Source organism: Orbicella faveolata, unplaced genomic scaffold (genome assembly GCF_042242905.1).
Source record: "Orbicella faveolata isolate gen_17 unplaced genomic scaffold, um_ofav_v1 contig_4, whole genome shotgun sequence".
Classification (NCBI taxonomy): domain Eukaryota; kingdom Metazoa; phylum Cnidaria; class Anthozoa; order Scleractinia; family Merulinidae; genus Orbicella; species Orbicella faveolata.
This window is the reverse complement of record NW_028301569.1, coordinates 3,847,912-3,868,784: the sequence shown is the minus strand read 5'-3', so window position 1 is coordinate 3,868,784 and position 20,873 is coordinate 3,847,912. Positions and strand designations below refer to the sequence as shown.

The window sequence follows — 20,873 nt, the reverse complement described above, 5'->3', positions numbered from 1 at the left end:
TTTAATTTTGATCTTTATCTCAAACCCAGCTAAGTTTGGAAGTATTTGAGATCTTCTGCAATCCCATAGATATAGTTTGGCTATCAACAAGAAATAATTTAGTAAGGGGCATTCTGAAGATATAATTTGCCTATTTATACATCTTGCAAGCTAAGATGAACAAATTCTTTTGATAAAGGGTAAAATTAAAATTCAAAATCTTTCCAGAAACGTTTTGAGTATACGCAGTTGAAAAGAAGGTGCAATAGGGTTTCCGGTTCCGACTTGCAAAAAGAGCATTTATCATCTGTAATGTATCCTGTCTTATGTAATTTAGTATTGGTATGTAGACTAAAGTTAAGAACCTTATATTGAAAGGTCTTAACATAAGCCTCAGAACACAGAATATGCGGCAGAAGAAACACTTCTTCTAATTGATCGTCATTTAAGTTAATATCGCGTTTCAGAACTAAAGAATTATTAGAAAATTGTGCTTTTTTACTTATTAACATTGTATAATAGTCTTTTGATTTCTTTTTTTTTTTTTTTTTTGCAATAACACAAGGGAAACCAATGCTTACTTACAACACTAACTCTATTTACATTATATTGCTCTAATTATTTACACTATTTAAATTACAATAACTAAACGACTTACATTATTAACAAATACAGTTACACGACTTACACAATTAAGAAATACAGTGACGACAAGGGGCAAAGAAAAAAAAAAAAAACTGAGAAGAAAAATAGCTAGTTATCATTACAGCTTGAGGTTGTAGTACAGAAACATAAAAAAACAGACCAAAGGCATGTGGTACATTAAAAGTAAAATGAGTTATTCATCTGACAGGAGATTAGAAATAGATTAATGGGTAGGAGATAGATAACCCTACAGAAAATATAATCTAAAATATTAATTAAATCCTCATGTATCCTGTAAGAGGTTTCCATTTCTTCGTGTCTCCACTTTCTGTTTCTATCTCATATTGTAATTTTAGTGTGCATATGAAAAGCGTAAGATTTGGATGATCATTTTTTGCTTTAGCGAGCCATATGTGATATCGTGCTAAGAGAAAGCAGTAATTTATAAGAAGCGCAAATTGAGAGATATCTGGCCTCAGACCCAAAGCAGTAATATTTGTCAAAGCATAATCTCTAGGAAGTAAATTTAAGTTTTTCAGCCATTCAGTAAGTTTATTCCAAAAGTGAGATGTTTGACGGCATGACCAAAAAAGATGAATTATTGACTCAGAGGAGGTGTGACAAAAACTGCACTTTTCATCGCCCTGTAGACCTATTCTAAATAAAAAGTTATTGGTTGGTACACGTCTATGTAAGAATTTAAACTGAAACTCTATCAGCTTAGTGCTCTTTGTGCATTTTTTAGCTAAAAGATAAGCAGCATTCCAATTTATGTTGTCATTTATTGGTAGGCCACAATCCTCTAGCCACTTCTTTTGATTTGACTCTGGGGTTAAACTCTTGTTACTAATCAGTTTTTTAATATATTATTGTAGTTGCTTTTTTGACCTGCAAAATTCTTGTTGTAAGTGGCTCATATTCGTGGTCGGTGTTCTGCAAATCTTGAAAATTAGAATCAGTCCGAAGAGACTTTACAGCCGATATTAATCCGTAGAAGCTGAGAGGGCGAGGGTCTATTTCATACTTACAGCGGAAATCATTTAACGAGAGAAAGTTGTTGTCCGGTCCTAAAAGATGTTTCACCCGAGTTATTCCCTTGGTGAACCAATTTTTAAAAAAAAAACTGTTTTGTTGGCTATCTTTATTAGGGAGTTATGCCAAAGTTGTTGATCCAGAAAGTGATCTTTCGATGTTATTTCAGGTTCAAAGTTAACTTCCGCCCAGATTCCTAATAGTTCTTTTAAAAAGGCATCCGAAGTTGTTATTGTCGATAAGGTGTCTCTAACGTTGAGGTTGTAGGAAAAAAAGTTTTGACAGCCATATTTTTTTAGGGTTATATCAAAAAAGATTTTCCATTTTCCCTCTTCCTCTTCCAACTGATTATGCGAAATATACTGTCCAAACTCTTTATGGGTACTGGTGTTTGAGAGTGTCATCTTTATCACCACTGTGGAATGTGCCTCACTATACAGCCACCCCCGTTAACACAGCCACCTAGTTATTATGGCCACTCTATTCTGGCTCAAACAAAAGCTCAGTCGGTCATTTTCTTATTTATTAATTATACAGTCAGATTTTTGTGACCTGTTGATGACCAGATTAACAGAATTCTGGCACATTGTAGGAGTAATTTATATACAATTTACAGCAAGCAACAGGCATCATTTTGTTAGTGAAGTCCCATGCATATATGTAACTCTTGATTATTTTGAGATTTTATCTTTATTATGTTATCAAGGCAATAATAGTTTGATTCCTGCCCCAGCGGTAGGGGGGGGGGGGGGGGACTCTCCTCCATGTGCTATATACAGCTGTGCAGCCCCAAAGGGTATGGTTATTCAGCCGTTTTGGTCATAAATACTCTAGAGTAAGGCTTTTGCCCTCTAGTCTTTAATTTGTTATGTTTTTTAGAATAAGCTACCTCAATTTTCATCATTATTGATAAGACCATCAACAAAAGTCCTTCAAAACTTATGTTTAGGGCAACTGTAGCAGCTGCAACAGTCATAAATGGGGTAGGGAAAATCACAGATTTTGGTCAAAAATAGGTTAAGAGTTTAACTTTTGTGAAGAGGGCTGCATTGACCCCCTCCCAATTTTTCTGGGATGTACAAAACACATTTTCTTAGCAGTTACTACAGTCTTGCTTTAGTAAATCAAAATAGTACTTGCTGCCAGGTACTTTATAAAAGTATAACCCCTCCAGAAGCCTTCACAAAGTACATGTAATATCTGGTGCTAACAATTTTTTTTTGCGGCTGATTAAAATTTGGTATTAAATTGTACTGAACTGGTGCAGATTTAATATACATTATATTTTGTCAAACTTAGTTCACTTATTTTAAGACTACTCAGCAGCAACTAGTACCCCTTGTATGACCATGCAGTAACAGTATATTCCAAACAAAAAAAAAGGTACATGTATATGTATTACTATCCTGCCTGGAAGAGTGTGTAGAGAGAGCACACAGTGCAGTGCCCTACTGTATGTCTTTTGTTAGGTATAATAATCTTAAATTTAGAAGACTCATATTGATCTTAGAATTCACAAAAAAGTTGATTTCTTGACAACTCTCCTTTAGCTGTGTCACTTCATAATAAATTAGCAGTTTGGTATGTTGTAGCATAGAACTTTAATTAATTAGGTTATCACACCGGTATCACAGAGGTCATGGGTTAGAATCCAGTTCACACCTAATTTTTTTTTCAGGCTATAATTTCACCTTTGCTTAAGTTGTGTATAGTCTTTATAAGTTGATCAATGTATATATGTATATATGTCCCACTGACTTATACTTCAACATTTTATCTTAAAGTTTGTTTACTTGTTTTATTGTGTGGTTCTAGAAAATGTCCATACCCACCCCAAGGAGATTATTGGAAATTCCAGGGATGGGGAGGGTCCCAAAAGCCAAACTTTTTAAAGAAAAGTATTAATAAAAATTGGAATTTCCATAGGGATGGGATGGGGAGATCTCTGTTTAATAAATACATAAATAATATGTACAGACCCATTATCTGATGTGAAGACTGTGCAATATATCCTGGCCAACGAGTTGCCAAGGTGTAGCTTCCTTGTTATCAATTTCAAGTACCAAATTAAAGAAGATCAGCATGTTAGATGGGAGAGGGGAATTTTTCAAAATATCATAAACTAAAAATATATATATTTTCCAAACTCAATCATGTTAGTAGTGTTAGTGGCTATTTATTTATTTATTTATTTATTAATGAATACCTGTGAAGAGATAGTCATACATTCTTGCAAATATTCTGGGAGTCTCACACATACCATTTAGATCATCCAGTCCCCCAGGAAAGTTATGAAATTTATTGTCCAAGTAAACTACTGAACCATGGGCTCCAGTGGGGACAGTGCTATTATGATGCAATTTGCAGATGTGCTACATAATATGAGCTTAACAGTTTTGTTACCATGGCAACAGACTGCATTTCAGACCTTCCCTGATATTCTAGGCTTTTCTGGCCACCTCATGGCCTTGATTAATGTTTTTCAAGCTGAAAATCACTGCATTATTGAAATTGGTTTAGAGCGGACTGGAAAAGATTGAGTTGCCAATTGGGAACATATTTTTATAGCCATATTAGTGTGTTGCCTGTAGAACTATAAGGCTACCAAGTTTCAATGATCTCTGCTGTATATATGGTCTGCACTTGATGTAATATTGGGTTTGGTGTATGACATCATCAGTCCTCTCATTTGCATATATTTTACACATTTTAAACTTAAATATCTCCAGAATTAATGCAAATATTTGTTAAGGTAAACAGCATTTGTAATCTATAGTGGAATTTTATTTGATACTCCTAAAAATTCTGAATCAAGGGGTAAACATTTGATGATAGTAGCATGCCAAATCATTGAGTTGAATTTATGCCGCTGACATTTACATGTACTGTAAGGTGTTGAAGAGAATTTTGCAGGGGAATTTGGTGTGTTTATTGAATTGCCAGAGGTTGGTTGGCTGGTTTTGTTATTGCTTTGTCATTATCTTCCATGTGTTTTTTTTAAAAGCAGAGTGGTTGGTGGCAAAAGCAAAACTGGCAATATTCTCACTTACCCGTGTTTCTAAAGTCATGTTTTTAGGTTTTTGTGGTCAATCTATTAGTAGCTGCACTGTCTTAAATTACAATAGAAAAGATGTGATATTAATTATGTAAGTTATACTTTGGTATTGTTCATACCAAAATTATAGTATTTTCTGGTTCAATGTTTGCCTTTGCATTAATTTGATTAAACTACTGTAGTTTATTTTTTAATGGAATTTAATTCTGTCAAAAGGGAGGTGGGAATCTGAGAACAATAGTGAACTAGACCAACAAATATACAGAAATCTACCACCATTGCTTTCATGGCTGAGTGGAGATGAATCTATAAGTCAGACCAAATTTAGAAAAAAAAATTACTGATTTATTGGAGGGTTGAAATGGGATCCTGACTATGGGAGAGTAGGAATTGGGGCTGAGGGGGGTGGGTGGTGTGCTTGTGAATTTAAGAACCTCTCTGAAAGTGAAAGCAAACTGTAGGTTTGAAAAGTTTAAAGCGGAGTTAAAAATTATACTTTAATATATCTTGTTTATTAAGGTGGTAATGAGCATAATACCCACTTAGGGTGACTCATTGAAACAATGACATAATTTATGTTTGTCTTTTCTTAGGTGGTTACCTCCTGGCATATACACCCCACACAGGCATACAATGTTATGATTAGATGATGCAACCTGCTTTCCCATGTTTAACATACACGTAAGAGTATTGATCAGTGGACCAGTGTACAAGAGTGACTTCTCTGCTGATAATGAGAATTATAATAAAGATACAAAGCCACTCTGGTGTGATTTATTTAATTTAATTCCTTAACGGTAAAGTGAACCAGTTAAACCAAAGGTTGCACTCTGTAAGATCAGGTGTACAAAAATTAAATAGAAAATTTCACTACATCAATTTTATTAATTAAGTATACTTCTTTGCAAAATATAGTTGGTATTTTGTTGTACTGGTAAGAATATAATTTGGAAATTTTTTATGGGAAATGTTTCCATTTAAAAATGTAGCTCAGATGCCACAACTATTAAGTTCTCCTTTCTGTGGTGTTTTCTTTTGTGGTAAATTGTGAAAACAAATTATGTTGACCTACATGTAAGTTAAAAAAATATACAAGTAGTAGCTCTTCTGAAAAAAAAAGTTAATTTGTTGTTTCTTCCTGTTCATTCTTTCCTTGAACATTTTTATTTTCCTAATAAGTAGTTTAGCTAGCTATAAAAATGTTTTGTTGTCTCTGAGACCATTTTCAGGATAAAAAAGTGATTTGTATATAAAATTTGAATTTTTTGGGGGGGGGGGGTGGGGGGTGGGGACCTTTTCAGAATTTCCCTACAAAGATCACAAGGTACAAGGGAAGAAGCAAAAATAGAATTTTAAGTGTTAAAACATATGTTTTCATCATCAGTTTGGGCCTCTCTGTGAAGCTGCATAGTATACTTGAGGATCATGTTATACCCATTTTAATTCAAAATACAAATGCATTGACAATCACTTAATCTCTTGGCACTGTTTTGTTTTTTAATAGTTGCCTTTTTTCACAAAACAATAATTTGAACATCTTTGTTTCACAAGCTGGGAGGGGGGGGGGGGGGAGGGATATTCTACAAAGTTTTAAATGGAAAGGCCTTATCTCAAGGTCCATTACCCCTTACCCTTTTGTATACATTTGTACCATTTTGATAGAAATGGCACCTCTTTTGTCGACCTTACATTGCAAAAGGGTAAATGTACCCCTTTAACAAACCTATTTAAGAATACTGCATCCCTTTTCTATTCTCTTGGGAAGAAGTTAATAAATAATATCATAGAATCTCTTCATTCTGGCTGAGGAGAGTAAATCAGAGCTTTTCAACAACATTTTAGAACCAGAAGAATGGAATCCCTAAATGACAGGTTTTCCTACCCTTTCATACACCTCAACTTGTGAAATCCCTATCATTAAGTTTATACCTGAAGCCTGAAAAAGGTACTCATCGTGAGCTGAGCCTCCCCATATAGGTCATTACAGAGAGCTTTCCCACATACACAAGTCAGGAACTCTTGACAAGTACTGTAAGGAGATGCTGGCTTTAAGACTGGTCTGAGCCAGCTTCTTCAGTTTTTTAGCACAAACTTGTTGCTCTCTGTCAATTTCTAGTACAAAACCTTTTCTTTGCTGATCTGGTCCAAGTTCACAGACACTAGCATCACTCTCACGACACTGACTCTATCACTGTCACTCACAGTCTGATTCTTCAGTTTCACTGCACCATGCTTCATTATCACCCATCATTGTTAGACATGAGTTCATTAGCTTGTAAAATTCACCAGCCTGGCAGTGTCACTGTTGCTATTGCCTGTTCCCAGACTTCCTTTTATGGCTAGGTGTAGGGGCATGAAATTTCACTACTGTTTACGAACAATTTGTTTAGATGGCATATTGAAAGTGATGAATTACTGAAAATTGTCAGTATTGCAAGTGTTCTCTCGTTTCCTTAGGGATTGAAATATCTTAACGTAAGATTACAAAGAGAAAGCACACTGAAATATAATGCACAATTTTTTAGTAACCTTTCAAAATGGGTTGCCAATATGACAGGGATTAATAGATGAGGAACTTGGTCTGCAAACAGGGCAAATGAGAGGGTTTGAAGAAATTAAAGGTGCATGCTTGACCTCAGTTGGGGGGGGAGGGTATTGGAACTTAGCGCTGCTGACGTCAAACACTGTTGAAACGGAAAAATAAATTTGATTATAAATGAGAAAAAAAACACGACATGTCCAAATTACTTAATCGCCGTTAAAACTAATCCTCTTGCTTTTTTTTCACGGCCTGCCTGTAACGAAGCGTTTATCAATTAAGGGATTGCTTAGGGAAAACATATCTTGTTTAAGGTTCTTAACCAATCGTAACATATTTTATGGCATCAGTTTGAGTCATGAGCAAACACACGAGTTTGTGTTAGTGTCGATCGGCAAGAAAGTTCTGCAAAGCGCGTTATGTGTGTGGGTCTATTCTTGCAGTGATACGATTAACAGCACTCAAGTACTCTCGAGTGTTTGGCAACAGTAAATTTTAAAAAAGGCGCTTCTGTTAATAAGGTTCCCCCATGTCTAGAGACCTGTCATTGCGCATTTTTCTTAGTGTAATGCCTACCTAAGAGAATAGGATATTTGAATTGAGTGCAACTTACCTAGAATTCATTATTTCCACACAAACGATGACTCCTGTGGAATTCAGCGAAGAAATTGCGACATTTCGTAAAAAAACACGCCTTCAAAACAGCGTGTTTTTGAATAAATAAAATAAACGGTAATTAATTGTAAGTTATTCTTGGACTGTGAATGAAAATACACACATCAAACATACACACTGCTTGATTATGTCTCATCAAAATCCCTAGCTGACTACATGTAGCAAGGTCAATACAAACCAGGAGTGAATGGTAGGTGATATACAGGAATTGTGTCATGAGTACTGCGTCAGAGCTATACATTACACTCTGCACTATGTGAGATTATCTCACTAGTTTGTTGTAAGAATTTAAAAGTCGATAAGACGTAGATATCGATAATAATACTATGAAGTTGTGTCCCAGAAGTACTCCCATACAAAAAGGACGGGGGTACTCGTCGAAAAGTTTGAAAAGAGACCCTATCCGAAGCTACTGTTCCCTTTCCTTGAGAGTTCGAGCGGGGTTCAACTGTGAGAGAAAAATTGTAAGAACGTGCATCTACTGGCAGTTCGATTCTCGTCAGGGTGAAGCGTAAGTTGGCTGGTACAATCAGTTTTAATGACGACCTAAAGCAATCTGACCTTCTGACAACCAACGCCTTTGATCTTATGGACCTCACTGAAAAATACGAAAATACTCTGACGGAAATACTTCAAAGGCATGCACCTTTAAAACGACGCATGATAACTCTCCGTCCATCAGCACCATGGCACCATGAGGGTATTAGTAACGCCAAGAGAAAACGTCGAAGGCTGGAGCGCCGCTGGCGATCGTCGAGACTGTGCGTCGACAGACAGATGTTTGTCGACCAGTGCCAGGTAGTGAACAAAATGCTAAGGGACGCAAAGGCTTCATACTATTCATCTATTATTTCAGAGAATGCATCAGATCCAAAAATACTTTTCAACGCAGTCGACAAGCTATTACACCGCAGAGTAGATAGACGCTATCCGACCGCACCCTCAACGTTTGTGCTTACGAACAATTTTGCCGACTTTTTTGACAAGAAGATAGCATCCATAAGAACGGAGCTATCCAAAGAAGTGACTTCTGGTACCCAGTCCTGCGAAGCATACAAACAGCCATGTCAAGCCGAATTCACAGAGTTCAGGGTGATGTCAGAAAGAGAGATTGAAAGTTTTGTGGACAAAATCGGTAAAAAATCCTGTGATCTTGACCCTCTACCGGCTTCTATTCTTAAGGAATGTAAATCAACTATTCTACCCGTGTTAACTAACATCGTTAACATGTCTCTCCAATCAGCATCTATGCCCGCGACACTGAAAGAAGCAATGATCAAACCGAAGCTGAAGAAGGACAACCTGGACTGTGAGGATTATTCAAACTTTAGACCTATCTCAAATCTGAAGGTTGTATCTAAGATAACTGAAAAGGCAGTATCTTGTCAATTGAGCGACTATCTACGCGATAATGATCTAGAGGAATCTTTTCAGTCAGCATATAAACGCTTTCACAGCACGGAGACTGCTCTCCTGAGGGTGCAAAATGACATCCTCTGTGAGATAGATAATCAGAAATGCGTTATCCTACTACTGTTGGACATGTCTGCGGCGTTTGATACCGTCGACCATAAACTGCTACTAGAAAGAATGGAAAAACGCTACGGCGTGAAAGGAAATGCGCTAAAATGGTTTCCATCCTATCTTCAAGACCGAAAGCAGTTTGTGATGATTGACGGAACCAAGTCAGAGATGAAAGAACTTCGCTACGGTGTTCCCCAGGGATCCGTTTTAGGGCCAATCCTGTATTTGTTATACACATCGCCCATCGAGGACATCATCAAACGGCACGGACTTAACTACCATCTATACGCTGATGACACCCAGCTCTACCTCTCATTTAAGCCCAACTACGCCGAACAACCTGGTTCTATAGCTAAAATAGAAGCATGTGTTTCTGAGATCGACTCGTGGATGGTGTGCAATAAGCTGAAACTAAACAGAGGAAAGACGGAGCTTTTGATCTTAAGCGCACGACATCGTCCACCCCCATTAATAGACCACGTCGATGTGTCTGGTGAACAGATCGAGCCATCTACTTCTGCAAAGAACATTGGAGTCATCTTTGATGAGTACATGTCACTGGAAAAGCATGTTACCAGTACCTGCAAGGCCTGTTTCTTCCATCTTAGAAACATTAGCAGGATAAGAGTCTGTCTATCTCTAGCAGACACTGAAAAGTTAGTACATGCATTCATCACTTCCAAACTAGATAACGCCAACTCGCTTCTATATGGACTACCAAAATTTTTGATAGATCGTCTACAAAATGTCCAGAATGCTGCGGCTCGCGTTGTCACTAGAACAAGGAAATACGATCATATCAAGCCGGTTTTAAAGCAGCTACACTGGCTTCCAATAAGCCAGCGCATCAATTATAAGATTTTACTTTTAACCTATAAAGCGCTCAACGGCCAGGCCCCTAATTACATTACTGAACTGCTAGAGCCTTATGTACCAAGCAGAAATCTTCGATCCTCCTCCAAAAACCTCTTGAAAGTACCACCTGTCAAGTTAATAGGCTATGGTCATAGGTGTTTCTCTTTTGTAGCACCTAGCCTATGGAACTCTCTTCCGAACAATATAAGAGGGAGCGGCTCGCTATCAGATTTTAAGACTTGTATAAAGACATATCTTTTTAACAAATTTTATAACTAGACTTTTGGTTAGTTAGTTAATTAGTAGATTAGATAGTTTAGCTAGTTAGTTAGTTAGTCACTTAGTTAAGTTAGTCAGTTTTTATTTAAAGGTTTTAATGATTCCTAGTTTTACTTTCAATTTTACAGCTTAGCTATTTTATTTGTTAGTAATTTTTTATCACTGATGTAAATTTTTAATGTAAATTTTATTTTTAATAACATTTTTTACTGTAAAGCGCCATGAGCCATGGATATGGCGCTATACAAATCTATTATTATTATTATTATTATTATTATTATTATTATTATTATTATTATTATTATTTTAAACATGGCAGTACACAAGGCATGTCAATTCCTGACAGAGAAAAACACAAGCAGATCAATTGTATTTAACAGTGTAGTTACAGAGCATCCGCTCAACAACACCCATAAGATTGGGGAACTAACAAATTATGCTCATAGAGACGTTTAAAACGAAGTTTTGCGACAATGATTTTCGTGATTTTTAAACTATATCTACATACCAGAAAAGGGAAATGAAAAAAAAAAAACTAATAAAACAAAAGAAAAATTGATGACTACGGACAAGCAAAATCAACGTTTATTGTCACAGCGATTACCAACGAAATTTGCATGCAAGGGGTCGCATTTTCCGACAAAAAAAATTATAGAAAACTGTCACTTTTCACCTAGATCAAAGGATGTAAAACTATCAATTGTTGTCTATAAATCACTGATTGCACCAGCCAAAAGCTTTAACGTTAGACACAATGTTTACCTTGTGGTAACCTCAAGTCTTCTTCGACTTTCAAATATTCGTCTTAGATAGCTCTCGTCTATCTATCATCCAGAGAGGATTTAAACTTATTCTTTCCGCGATACCCTGGACTAATAAGAATTCACCTAAAATTACACTGTAGTAATTTAGGATAAGAGAACTATCCCATTAGCTAAAAGACTGAACTAACTCATTGTCTTCTTGGAACGTACGAACTACATTAAAAGTACATGTAAGGGGAAAAGACTTAACTCGAGAAATCACAAGGCCACGGCTTTTTCCTTTACCAGTTAGAGGACCAAGCACCTTTTCCCTAAGTTGCCAGGCGACTGATTGCGTCATGATGACGTAACAATCTTCGGAGTACACTCAACTGCTCCCGCTATTCTTTGATTAGACAATAAAAGTCTAAATCTTAACGTTGAGTTCTTCAACGACGTTTTGTGAAGAACGGTACTTGCCCCCTGTCTGTTACGGAGACTGCTCCAATGACGCAGATATAATCTCGTTAATTTTCAATTGCATAAATAAAACCGTTTTCCAACGTTAACGTGCATGTCCAAGATTTGAACATCTCGTAGAATTTCCAATGCAACTGACGTGACGGAAGCCAAATGAATAGTCATTCCACTCTCTGATGAGAAACAACAATTGTGATTTATCAACTTCCATATGTCTGGGATTTTCAGTGCCCTGACTTCCTGTTGCTTACATCAAACCTGTCATAAGAATAGTCTCACTTTAAAATCGTATTGAAGAATTATCATGCGTCTTCAATTAGAAGTGCAAAGTGATCACGTTGTTCAGAAAAATCCAATTCGACGGTCAACACAATGGGCCGATGATAGCTTGCGCTCATGCCATTCCTCCTTATCTCTCCCTTGGAAGGTTTTCCTTCCCTCCATCCCTCCCCCCCCCCCCCCCTCCCCCACAAAAAAAAACCTGATTGCAGGTTAGTGTGTAGAGGGCTGTTAAACAGAACGAAAAGGTCGAATGACAGGCTTCCAAATTATGGTGTGAGTAATCAGCTGTAATGAAATACGTGATACGTCTTGTATGTCACTGATCGCAAATTGGCTATGCACGAGAAAACACTGCCCACAAGCAATATTCCAGTGGCTGTTCCCAGGTGTACTAAAACGACACTTTACAGCATCACTTCTATTTGCCAACACCCTAACACTAGTTCTTTTTACGCGCTCTTATTGGCTACTCAAACCTGGGATATCCCTTGCTATTTACTTAAACGAAATCTTTTTTCGTAAATAAGTCTATATTTTCCCTATATAAGATCATTCGACCAATTCCTGTATCAACTATGAGATTTCTAACCGTGCCATTCATTAACTTTCTAAAATACGGTTAAAATATTTTGTCTATTTCTTTGAAATTAGTAAATACACAGCAATAATCAAGGTTGGATTAGTTTTAAAAGTTATGCATGGTGTCAACCGTCATCCAGTCCATTTCTAAACTTCAAAATACAAAATCTTCTGATTCCTGACAATGAGACGGTTTTATGTTTTCATCGACTAATCTCAGTTCATCACGCCCGAAAATAGCCACGTCGTCGTAGTGATGACCAAAGTGTTGTTGTTTCTTAAGCTCTATCCGGCTCCTTTCTCTTCAGAACAACAGGAACACTAACAGTGGTAGCATCAAAACCTGCTACACCTGGAGAAAACTGGGAAGAACTCATGATGATTGCTCGATGGTCTCAAGTGACTTTTCCCGTGCAGCACTTGGTAACGTGCACGAAGAATTCTTCGTTCGAAACGTTTTTGTTTTTTTTTTTTTTTCAATCTTAAAGCCAAAGCATTTTAGGGCCGGTTATTATTAAAAGATTATTCACCTTGGTGTCAGTGAATAGTAAAGGAAATTGCTGTTCTTTAATTTAGCTTGGCTAAAATTTTCCACTATTCTCTTCAAATCAAAACTAAATTAATAATTCAAAATTATACGGACAACAAATTTTGGCAACTCACATTTTTTGCAGAAATTCCTGATCAGATCCCGTCTTCCCACTATTTCCAGTCCTCTTGCCAGTTCCGCATAAGTCGCGGCGCTGCCTTTAGTCTCCATCCATCCTCTGAGCATTGCGTAACTTTTCTCGAACAGGCCTCTAATGTCTCCATCAATTTCGTCCAGCTGTGGATCTTTCAATTTCAAGGCTCTCCCTAGCTGCTTCCAGTTCTTCATCTCATGGGCAAGACTAAGGACCTCCTTTGGGTCTGGCCTTCCTTCTTTAAAGACCACGGTGGCTGACGAGAAATACAGAATTACAATTCATCTTTTGGTTTCCAGATTTTCTCGTAATCTCCCAGCCCAAAACATACTTTCCCCAATTGGTATCGTGGTTGTTGATAATTTAAGGTTGAAATTATTACTAAACAGATCGAGATTGTCCAAAACGTGAAGCCAAAAAGAAAAAAAAACGAAACAACAATAAGCAGAAAACAACAACAACAACAACACCGAAAGCGAGCAACAACACATTCAAAAAGGGTAAACCACTGCAGTGCAATGTTAAGTAGCACTGTTGAGACTAAACCCTTAAGGTTATTTTTGGGAGAACACGTAAGAAAAAAATAATCCTTTACACCTCAATGTGTTGCAGTTTACAGATTAATAACTCCCGACTTCCTCGACTCTCGTCAGGCTTCCAAGCGCACTCGATAAACCAATATTGAAATGATCCCGGGAACGTAGGTTGCATGGAGTGTTAAGTGAGCTTTGAGAAATCTAGATAAAGATAATTTTACTAGTCTTGTAATTAATAATTGTGCTACTGGATACTATTTGATCAAATATCTACTTGGTCGTTTTAACTAAAACATTATAAATCCATAATTAAGGCCTTATGACTCCCTTCAAGTAACTATACTCGTGCCAATGGCTACTACTTACGGCTGGGCATCTCAACATATTTCTCTCCACCGTCTTGACAACAGTACTTTTCCGCCAGCTCTGGCATTCCGAAAGAATCGTGCTGTAAGGCTTGTCCGAGGTCTTCGTAAGTTGATGGGTTAACTTGCACCTCAGTCCATCTTTTCAGCATGCGGTAGCATTGCTCATATTGGCCTTCATTGTCAGCCTCGACCTGGTTCAGATCGGAATCTGCTATACGCAATTGTCGGCCTAGAACTTTCCACTTGGGACCAACTTCTAGTGCCAAAAGATGTAGTTCATCAACAGAAGGCGACCCGGACTTGAAAACAAGATTCCGCTGAGCAGCTAAAAAAACAAATCATGGACAGTCCTATTACGTTTCTTCTACAACAACCAGACCTGAGGTTACGTGCAAGGAAATGCATTAGTGGAGAGAAACAGCGAATAATTAAGATACCTTTTTGTCATACTTACTCTTGAACCAGTTACGCTGTTTAGCTATCAGAGCAACCTGATGCTATTGATACTATTGCATTCAGTAAACAACATCGCTTAAGTTATTAAAAGTTCCGTCTATTTTTTGGACTTATGAAATTATACAAGTTAGTGTAAAGCCATGTTCGTTCGACGCCATATCGTGCTGGCTAATTTGCTAGACACTATTAATGAACGTTGCATTTGTTCATAGCTGGTGCAATTACTAAATTGTTAATTGTGATGTTATTCACTAAACAATCGATAAAGACTAAAAAGACTGCCATGTTCATACCTGGGCTTCTACTGCTGCTTGCAACATCCTGGCGTTCTTGACGATTGAATTCTTTCAATACTTGCCGGTGTTTGGGGTCGTCTGAGAAGTATAAAAAAAAATTGGAATTTGAGAGAAATCGTTGCAGATAAACGATATTGCTTTGTCATTTTGCTCTTATCATAGAATATTTAACAATAAATGTTCAATAAATACTTTATCATTTTTTTGAAGGAAAAATGTACTAAAGATGTGTACTGTATATATTATTGTCTCACTTAGTACTAGTTAATCACCTTCTCCTATAAGACACACTTTACATGCAGACTTTATTTCAATTTCCAGAGAAGTATGGACTAATCCGTGGGTAGTATATTCGGCTAATCTAGGCGATCAGTTATATATAAGGAGCAAATAATGGGCTTGTTGCGGTTTCCATCGATCTTTGCTTACATCATAGTTTACAATTTGCGGCTTCATTAGTATATACGACTTTGCATAGAGGAGGCATTACGATACATTGTAGATATGAAGAGAAACTTAATAGAACATAATGAAATTGTTAGCTCTAATATGGAAGGAGACGCTGGCATTCAAACACTTGAAAATTTCTGGGTGGCAAAAGCGCTAACGAGCACAGACAAAATCTTTGAAGGATAATGTGTTTTTAAGCCTGCATCACACAAAAAGGTATGTGATAAACCGGACATAAAATCGTGCTATGCTTTTTCAAGATTCAGAACTGATATTTTTGTAGCTCGATCAGAAAATGAATCTCTTATTCTAATGAGGCAAATACTGTAAAGAACGATTCGCCAGCTTATATCTTGCAATTCGAATTGAGAATCACATTTTCATGACTTCGGAATTAATTCAAAATGAAAAAGCTAGATCTTGTATGATATCGCTTCGTGTTGTCACTACCAAACCTGCACAACTACATACTGGACTTACCTGGTCTCAAAGGGTACACTAAACACGCGGGAACCTTCTCATCATGGCGATAACACGTCACGTGTCCTTTGGGGCACTTGCGTTGGTCCAAATTTGACATAGGGAAGTTGCCAGGTTCCTGAATACTCACACGTGTGCAGTGAGGACAAACAATCGAGCACTCCCACCTCAATCCAGGCCACTGTGCCATCAAGTGTGTTAATCCTTCGTGGCAAGCAAGGAGTATCGTCCATAGCTCAAGTAAATCCAGTCCCTCGACAGCCACTGTTATACTGGATTCTGCTCCTTTGAAGGATTTGTGAACCAACACCTGGGATTGTTTCACCTGTGCATATACTCCGTCCTTCCAATCGTGTCGACTTTTCAAGTCTTGTACATGACGATGAAGGCGTACCACGAAGTTGTGGTAGAGCGGCGGCGGACACATGAACGGATACACGTATTTCAGAGACAAACGATGAGATCCCAAACAAGGGGCCTCGTGCATCAATTTCTTTACATAACACACCTCTGGGACGTCGTCGGTCAAGAACCAAGGAAAACGAAGCCCGTCTCGATGACCTTCCTTTTCCATTGGATAGCACAAGTCAAGGTGAGTGAACAAGTCGATCATGGCATCAAACACATCTTCTTCAATCCGGTGGTCTCTCCATAAACCCTTCAAGAGCGCCCGTGACAGGATCCCTCGTCTTAGCAAATCTTGCTTTGCCTCCTCGAAAGAATCTGAAGTAAGGAAGTGTCTAATACTACCCCCAAAAGTTAGGGAACCGGTGGCCACCTTGTCTGAAAAGACAACCTTCATAACTTCCGTCAGGAACTCTGGACGGTGGAACACAAACTTCTTGAGCTCGTCTGAGTGTTGGTACCACAGCAAAATCCCTGCGTTATGGAAAAAGCTTAACATTGTCTTTGTTGACTCATCCTTGGATTTAAACAATCTCATGAATATTTCCGCAACGCCTTTGGTTCTGGAATCGACCAGCTGCCTAACAACGTCAAAAGTCAGAAATGGTCGATTCTTAGTCACTTCGGAATTCTGCAGGTCATTGTAAATGTGCACCCAATTGGAAGGAATGACCTTTCCATTCTTAACGACAAAGTCCAGAATACAGCTCCTTAAATCGCGTATACCCTTGAAATCTTTAGAGGACAATATAACAAAGTCTTCAGACTTCAGTTGGCCGTCCTTGAAATGAAAGGAAAAGTGCTCCTTAACCATTTCCAATTTCGAGAACATTTCCTCTTTGTTCTCTAGGCAATCGACATGTGTTCCTACCAAAACGACTCGAGCTTCAGGTACGCGGGTCTTCAACACATTTATCCAACTGCCCATGTCTCTCAAGAAGGTCTCCTCAGAATATCGCGCCAAATTAACCACAAGGAGCACTAGGGAACTTTCATCTAAAAAGAGATGATGCACTATCTTGTAGATGTCATCTCCTCCAAAGTCGATCATTGACACGTCCAGCAGTGTCTCGTTCACGTCAATTTCCCAAGGGATCCTATCCAGTACGATGGTTCGGTCTTCTTCTTCAACGCAGGATGGTTTGTTCTGTGCTAAAGTGTTGGCCAAACTGGTTTTGCCAGCTCCGCTCGAGCCCAGAAGGACAACCTTTTGATGGAATGCCTTTCCTTTTCTTATTTCGTGTAGGTATGTCATAATGCTTGATAATCCATGCTGCCAAACATCAACGGGAGGAAACTTCAGCTGTGGATTTTTCTCAACTTGCAACGATGTGAGATTTCGTAACGTATCAAGGCCAAGAGGCAACTTCTTCAGTTGATTTTGTGATACACAAAGTGTAGTTAGCCGTTTTAACTGACATAGTGTCTCTGGTAGCTCTTTCAAGCGGTTGCCAGACACATCAAGTGTGGTAAGGTCCTGTAGATTGCTGATATCTTCATTCATTCTCTGCAGCTGGTTCGAAGACAAAGTTAGCGTTGTTAGCATTTTTAGCTGGAAAATAGCTTCTGGGAGCTCTGTCAAGCGATTGTGTGACAGTTCCAGTGTAGTAAGATAAGCGAGATTTATGATATCTTCGGGTATTTCTTTCAACTGGTTTGATGACAGCTTCAATGTCGAAAGCGTTGTCAGCTTGAAAATAGCTTCTGGTAGCTCTTCTAAGCGGTTGTCGGAAACATCAAGTGTAGTAAGTTGATCGAGGTTGATAATATCGTCGCTTAACCTATTCAGCTGGTTCGATGAGAGGATTAGTGTTGTTAGGTTTTTAAGGTGGAAAATCTCCATCGGCAAATTCTGTAGATGATTCCTCGCCAGATCTAGTGAATTGAGTTGACAAAGGTCTGCGATGCCTTCTGGAATCGTTGTAAGACAGTTGTCAGACACATTCAAGGTTGTTAGCTTTGTCAGCTTCAAAACAGACTCAGGGATTTCGGTCAGTTCGTTGCCCGCTAGTTGAAGCGAGGTTAATTCGGTGAGATTTGCTATACGATCAGAAAGTCTCTGGATTTCGTTGTACCCTGCATCTAGTGTTAACAACGATTTCAACCGGAAAATACCATTTGGCAGCAAATGTAGCTTGTTACAGCTCATCAGAAGCACTTTTAGGTGAGTCAGACATGCTATCGCTCTAGGCAGGGACACTAGACGGTTGAGCGACACGTCTAATGTCGTCAACTTTTCCAGCTGACCAATGGCTTCAGGTAATTCAAATAAGTTGTTTCCTTCTAAACGAAGAGTATTCAATTGATGCAACTGTTCTATGTTCTTCGGTATTTTCTTTAAAGAGTTCCATGATATGTCAAGGGTTGTCAAATGTTTCAGAAGGAAAAGGGTCTCCGGCAGTTCGTCCAGCTTGTTCGTGCTCAAGTTTAGGGTTTGAAGCTGGCTTAAACCAGATAAGGTTTCAGGCAGTCTGGAAATTTCATTTCGGGACACGTCCAGATTGACAAGCCTCTTCAAATGACAAAGAAAGCTCGGTAATTCTCTTAGCTTGGTTCCTGCTATCCGAAGTGTTGAGAGCAGGCGCAGATTCGTGATCTCTTTTGTGATTCCTTCGATTGGGTTGGATGTTATGTCTAGAGTAGTTAGCTTCTTTAACCTACACAGGTTTTTCGGAATCTCTTCGAGCTCGTTGTAGCTCAGATTAAGTGTGGTGACTTGATCAAGATTTGATATTGATTCAGGTAATCTTGAAATTGTGTTGTATGCCGCGTCCAATGTTCTCAACGTTTTTAACTGACAAACAATACGGGGCAGCTCCTCCAGTTTATTTCCACTCAGCACTAAAGTTGTAAGCTGGTTTAGATTCTTCAACCCTTCCGGCACTTCCGCTAGTTCGTTGTCTGAGAGATCGAGAACTTCTAAATCGGTCATTTTTGTGAGGGCATCAGGAACTTGGGCGAGTTTTCTTCCTTTCAGACATAGTTCCTTCTTCCCGTGTGCATTTAGGCGAACTAAACTCTTAACGTCTTCTTCTAGAGCATTATTCGTGACTCTTATCTTATGTGCAAGACTGACGACCTCCTCTAGGCGTGGCCTTCCTTCTCTAAATACCACGTTAGGGGTAGCTGGTGAGAAATACAGAATCACGATTCAACTTTTGGTTTCCTGATTTTCTCGACATCTCTCAGCCCAAAACATACTTTCCCCAATTGGTTTCGAGGTTGTATAATTTAAGGTTGAAATTGTTAGAACTGCTAAGGTTCTTCTTTGCTGGATTTTAATATTTAAAAGCAAACAATAGTGATAAACAGATCGAGATTTTCCAAAATGTACAGCCGAAAAAAAAAAAAAAAAAAGGAAAGAAAACGAAACAACAACAACACATTTAAGAAGGGTACAAAATTGCAGTGCAATGTTAAGTAGCATCGTAGACGTAAAGACTAAACCCTTAAATTTATTTTTGTGAGAACACGTAAGTTAAAAAAAAAATTCCTTTAGACATCAATGGGTTGCACTTTACAGTTTAATAACTATCGACTTCCTCGACTTTTGGCAGGCCTCCAGGCGCAATCGGTAAAACAATATCGAAATGATCTCGGGAACGGGGATTACATGGAATGCTGAATTAAGTGAGCTTCTAGAAATCGAGGTAAAGATAATTTCAATAGTCTTGTAATTAATAATTATACTGCTGGACTCACTGATCAAAGATCGTCTTAGTTGTTTCAACTAAATCATTATACATGCATAATTACGGCCTTATGACTCCAAGACATGTAACTATGCTCATGCCAATGCCTACTACTTACGGCTGGGGATTTCAACAAATTCTTCTCCACCGTCTTGACAACAGTACTTTTCCGCCAGCTCAGGCCTTTCGACAGCATCGTGCTGTAAGGCTTGCCCGAGATCTTCGTAGGTTGGCGGGTTAACTTGCACCTCAGTCCATCTTTTCAGCATGCGGTAGCATTGCTCATATTGGCCTTCACTGTCATCCTCGACTCTGTTCAGATCGGAGTCTGCTATGCGCAGTTGTCGGCCTAGAACTTTCCACTTGGGACCAACTTCTCGTGCCAAAAGATGCAGTTCCTCATTAGATGGAGACCCGCACTTGAAACATAGATTCTGCAGAGCAGCTAAGAAACAAACCATCTAAGCACTCGTTTACATGTACTTGGACATTTCCTTTACGTGTCTTTTAAACCAACCAGTAACTTTCTTGAAGCCTCGCTCAAAGGAAATGCATTAGTGGAGAGAAATGGAGAGTCATTTTGTTTCCTTGTCATATTTATTCTTGCACTAGACTATACGCTGTTTAGCTCAGTATCAGATTAACCAAATGAACTGTACTCAATAAACAACATTGATTAAATTATATTAAAAGTGTCGTCTACTTTTTTAGCGAGTATAACGCCACGTACGCTTGACATCATATCGTCTTGGCTAAATTGCTAGAGACTATTAATGGACGTGGCATTTGTTCATGGCTGATGCAATTACTAAAATGCTTAATTGTGAAGTGATTCAGTGA

At 38.3% G+C, this 20,873-nt stretch overlaps 1 protein-coding gene across 3 annotated transcripts in view; it reads right to left on the bottom strand.

The window, feature by feature from the left end:
- The window catches only part of LOC149101051 (uncharacterized), a 68,212-nt gene that overhangs the window by 16,943 nt on the left and 30,396 nt on the right, over positions 1 to 20,873 (bottom strand). Inside the window, exons 4-8 of one of the 3 annotated variants that reach the window (XM_089276166.1) lie at positions 15,937 to 19,467; positions 15,004 to 15,084; positions 14,253 to 14,579; positions 13,331 to 13,606; positions 10,720 to 11,979 (exon numbers count right to left, since the gene is read on the bottom strand). In XM_089276166.1, coding sequence (XP_089132292.1) covers positions 11,978 to 11,979; positions 13,331 to 13,606; positions 14,253 to 14,579; positions 15,004 to 15,084; positions 15,937 to 19,467 — 4,217 coding nt within the window. In that variant the 3' untranslated portion in view covers positions 10,720 to 11,977. Of the gene's footprint in view, positions 1 to 10,719; positions 11,980 to 13,123; positions 13,607 to 14,252; positions 14,580 to 15,003; positions 15,085 to 15,936; positions 19,468 to 20,873 lie in introns of those variants that run through there. The other 2 variants (XM_089276165.1, XM_089276164.1) reach the window with 2 other exon arrangements.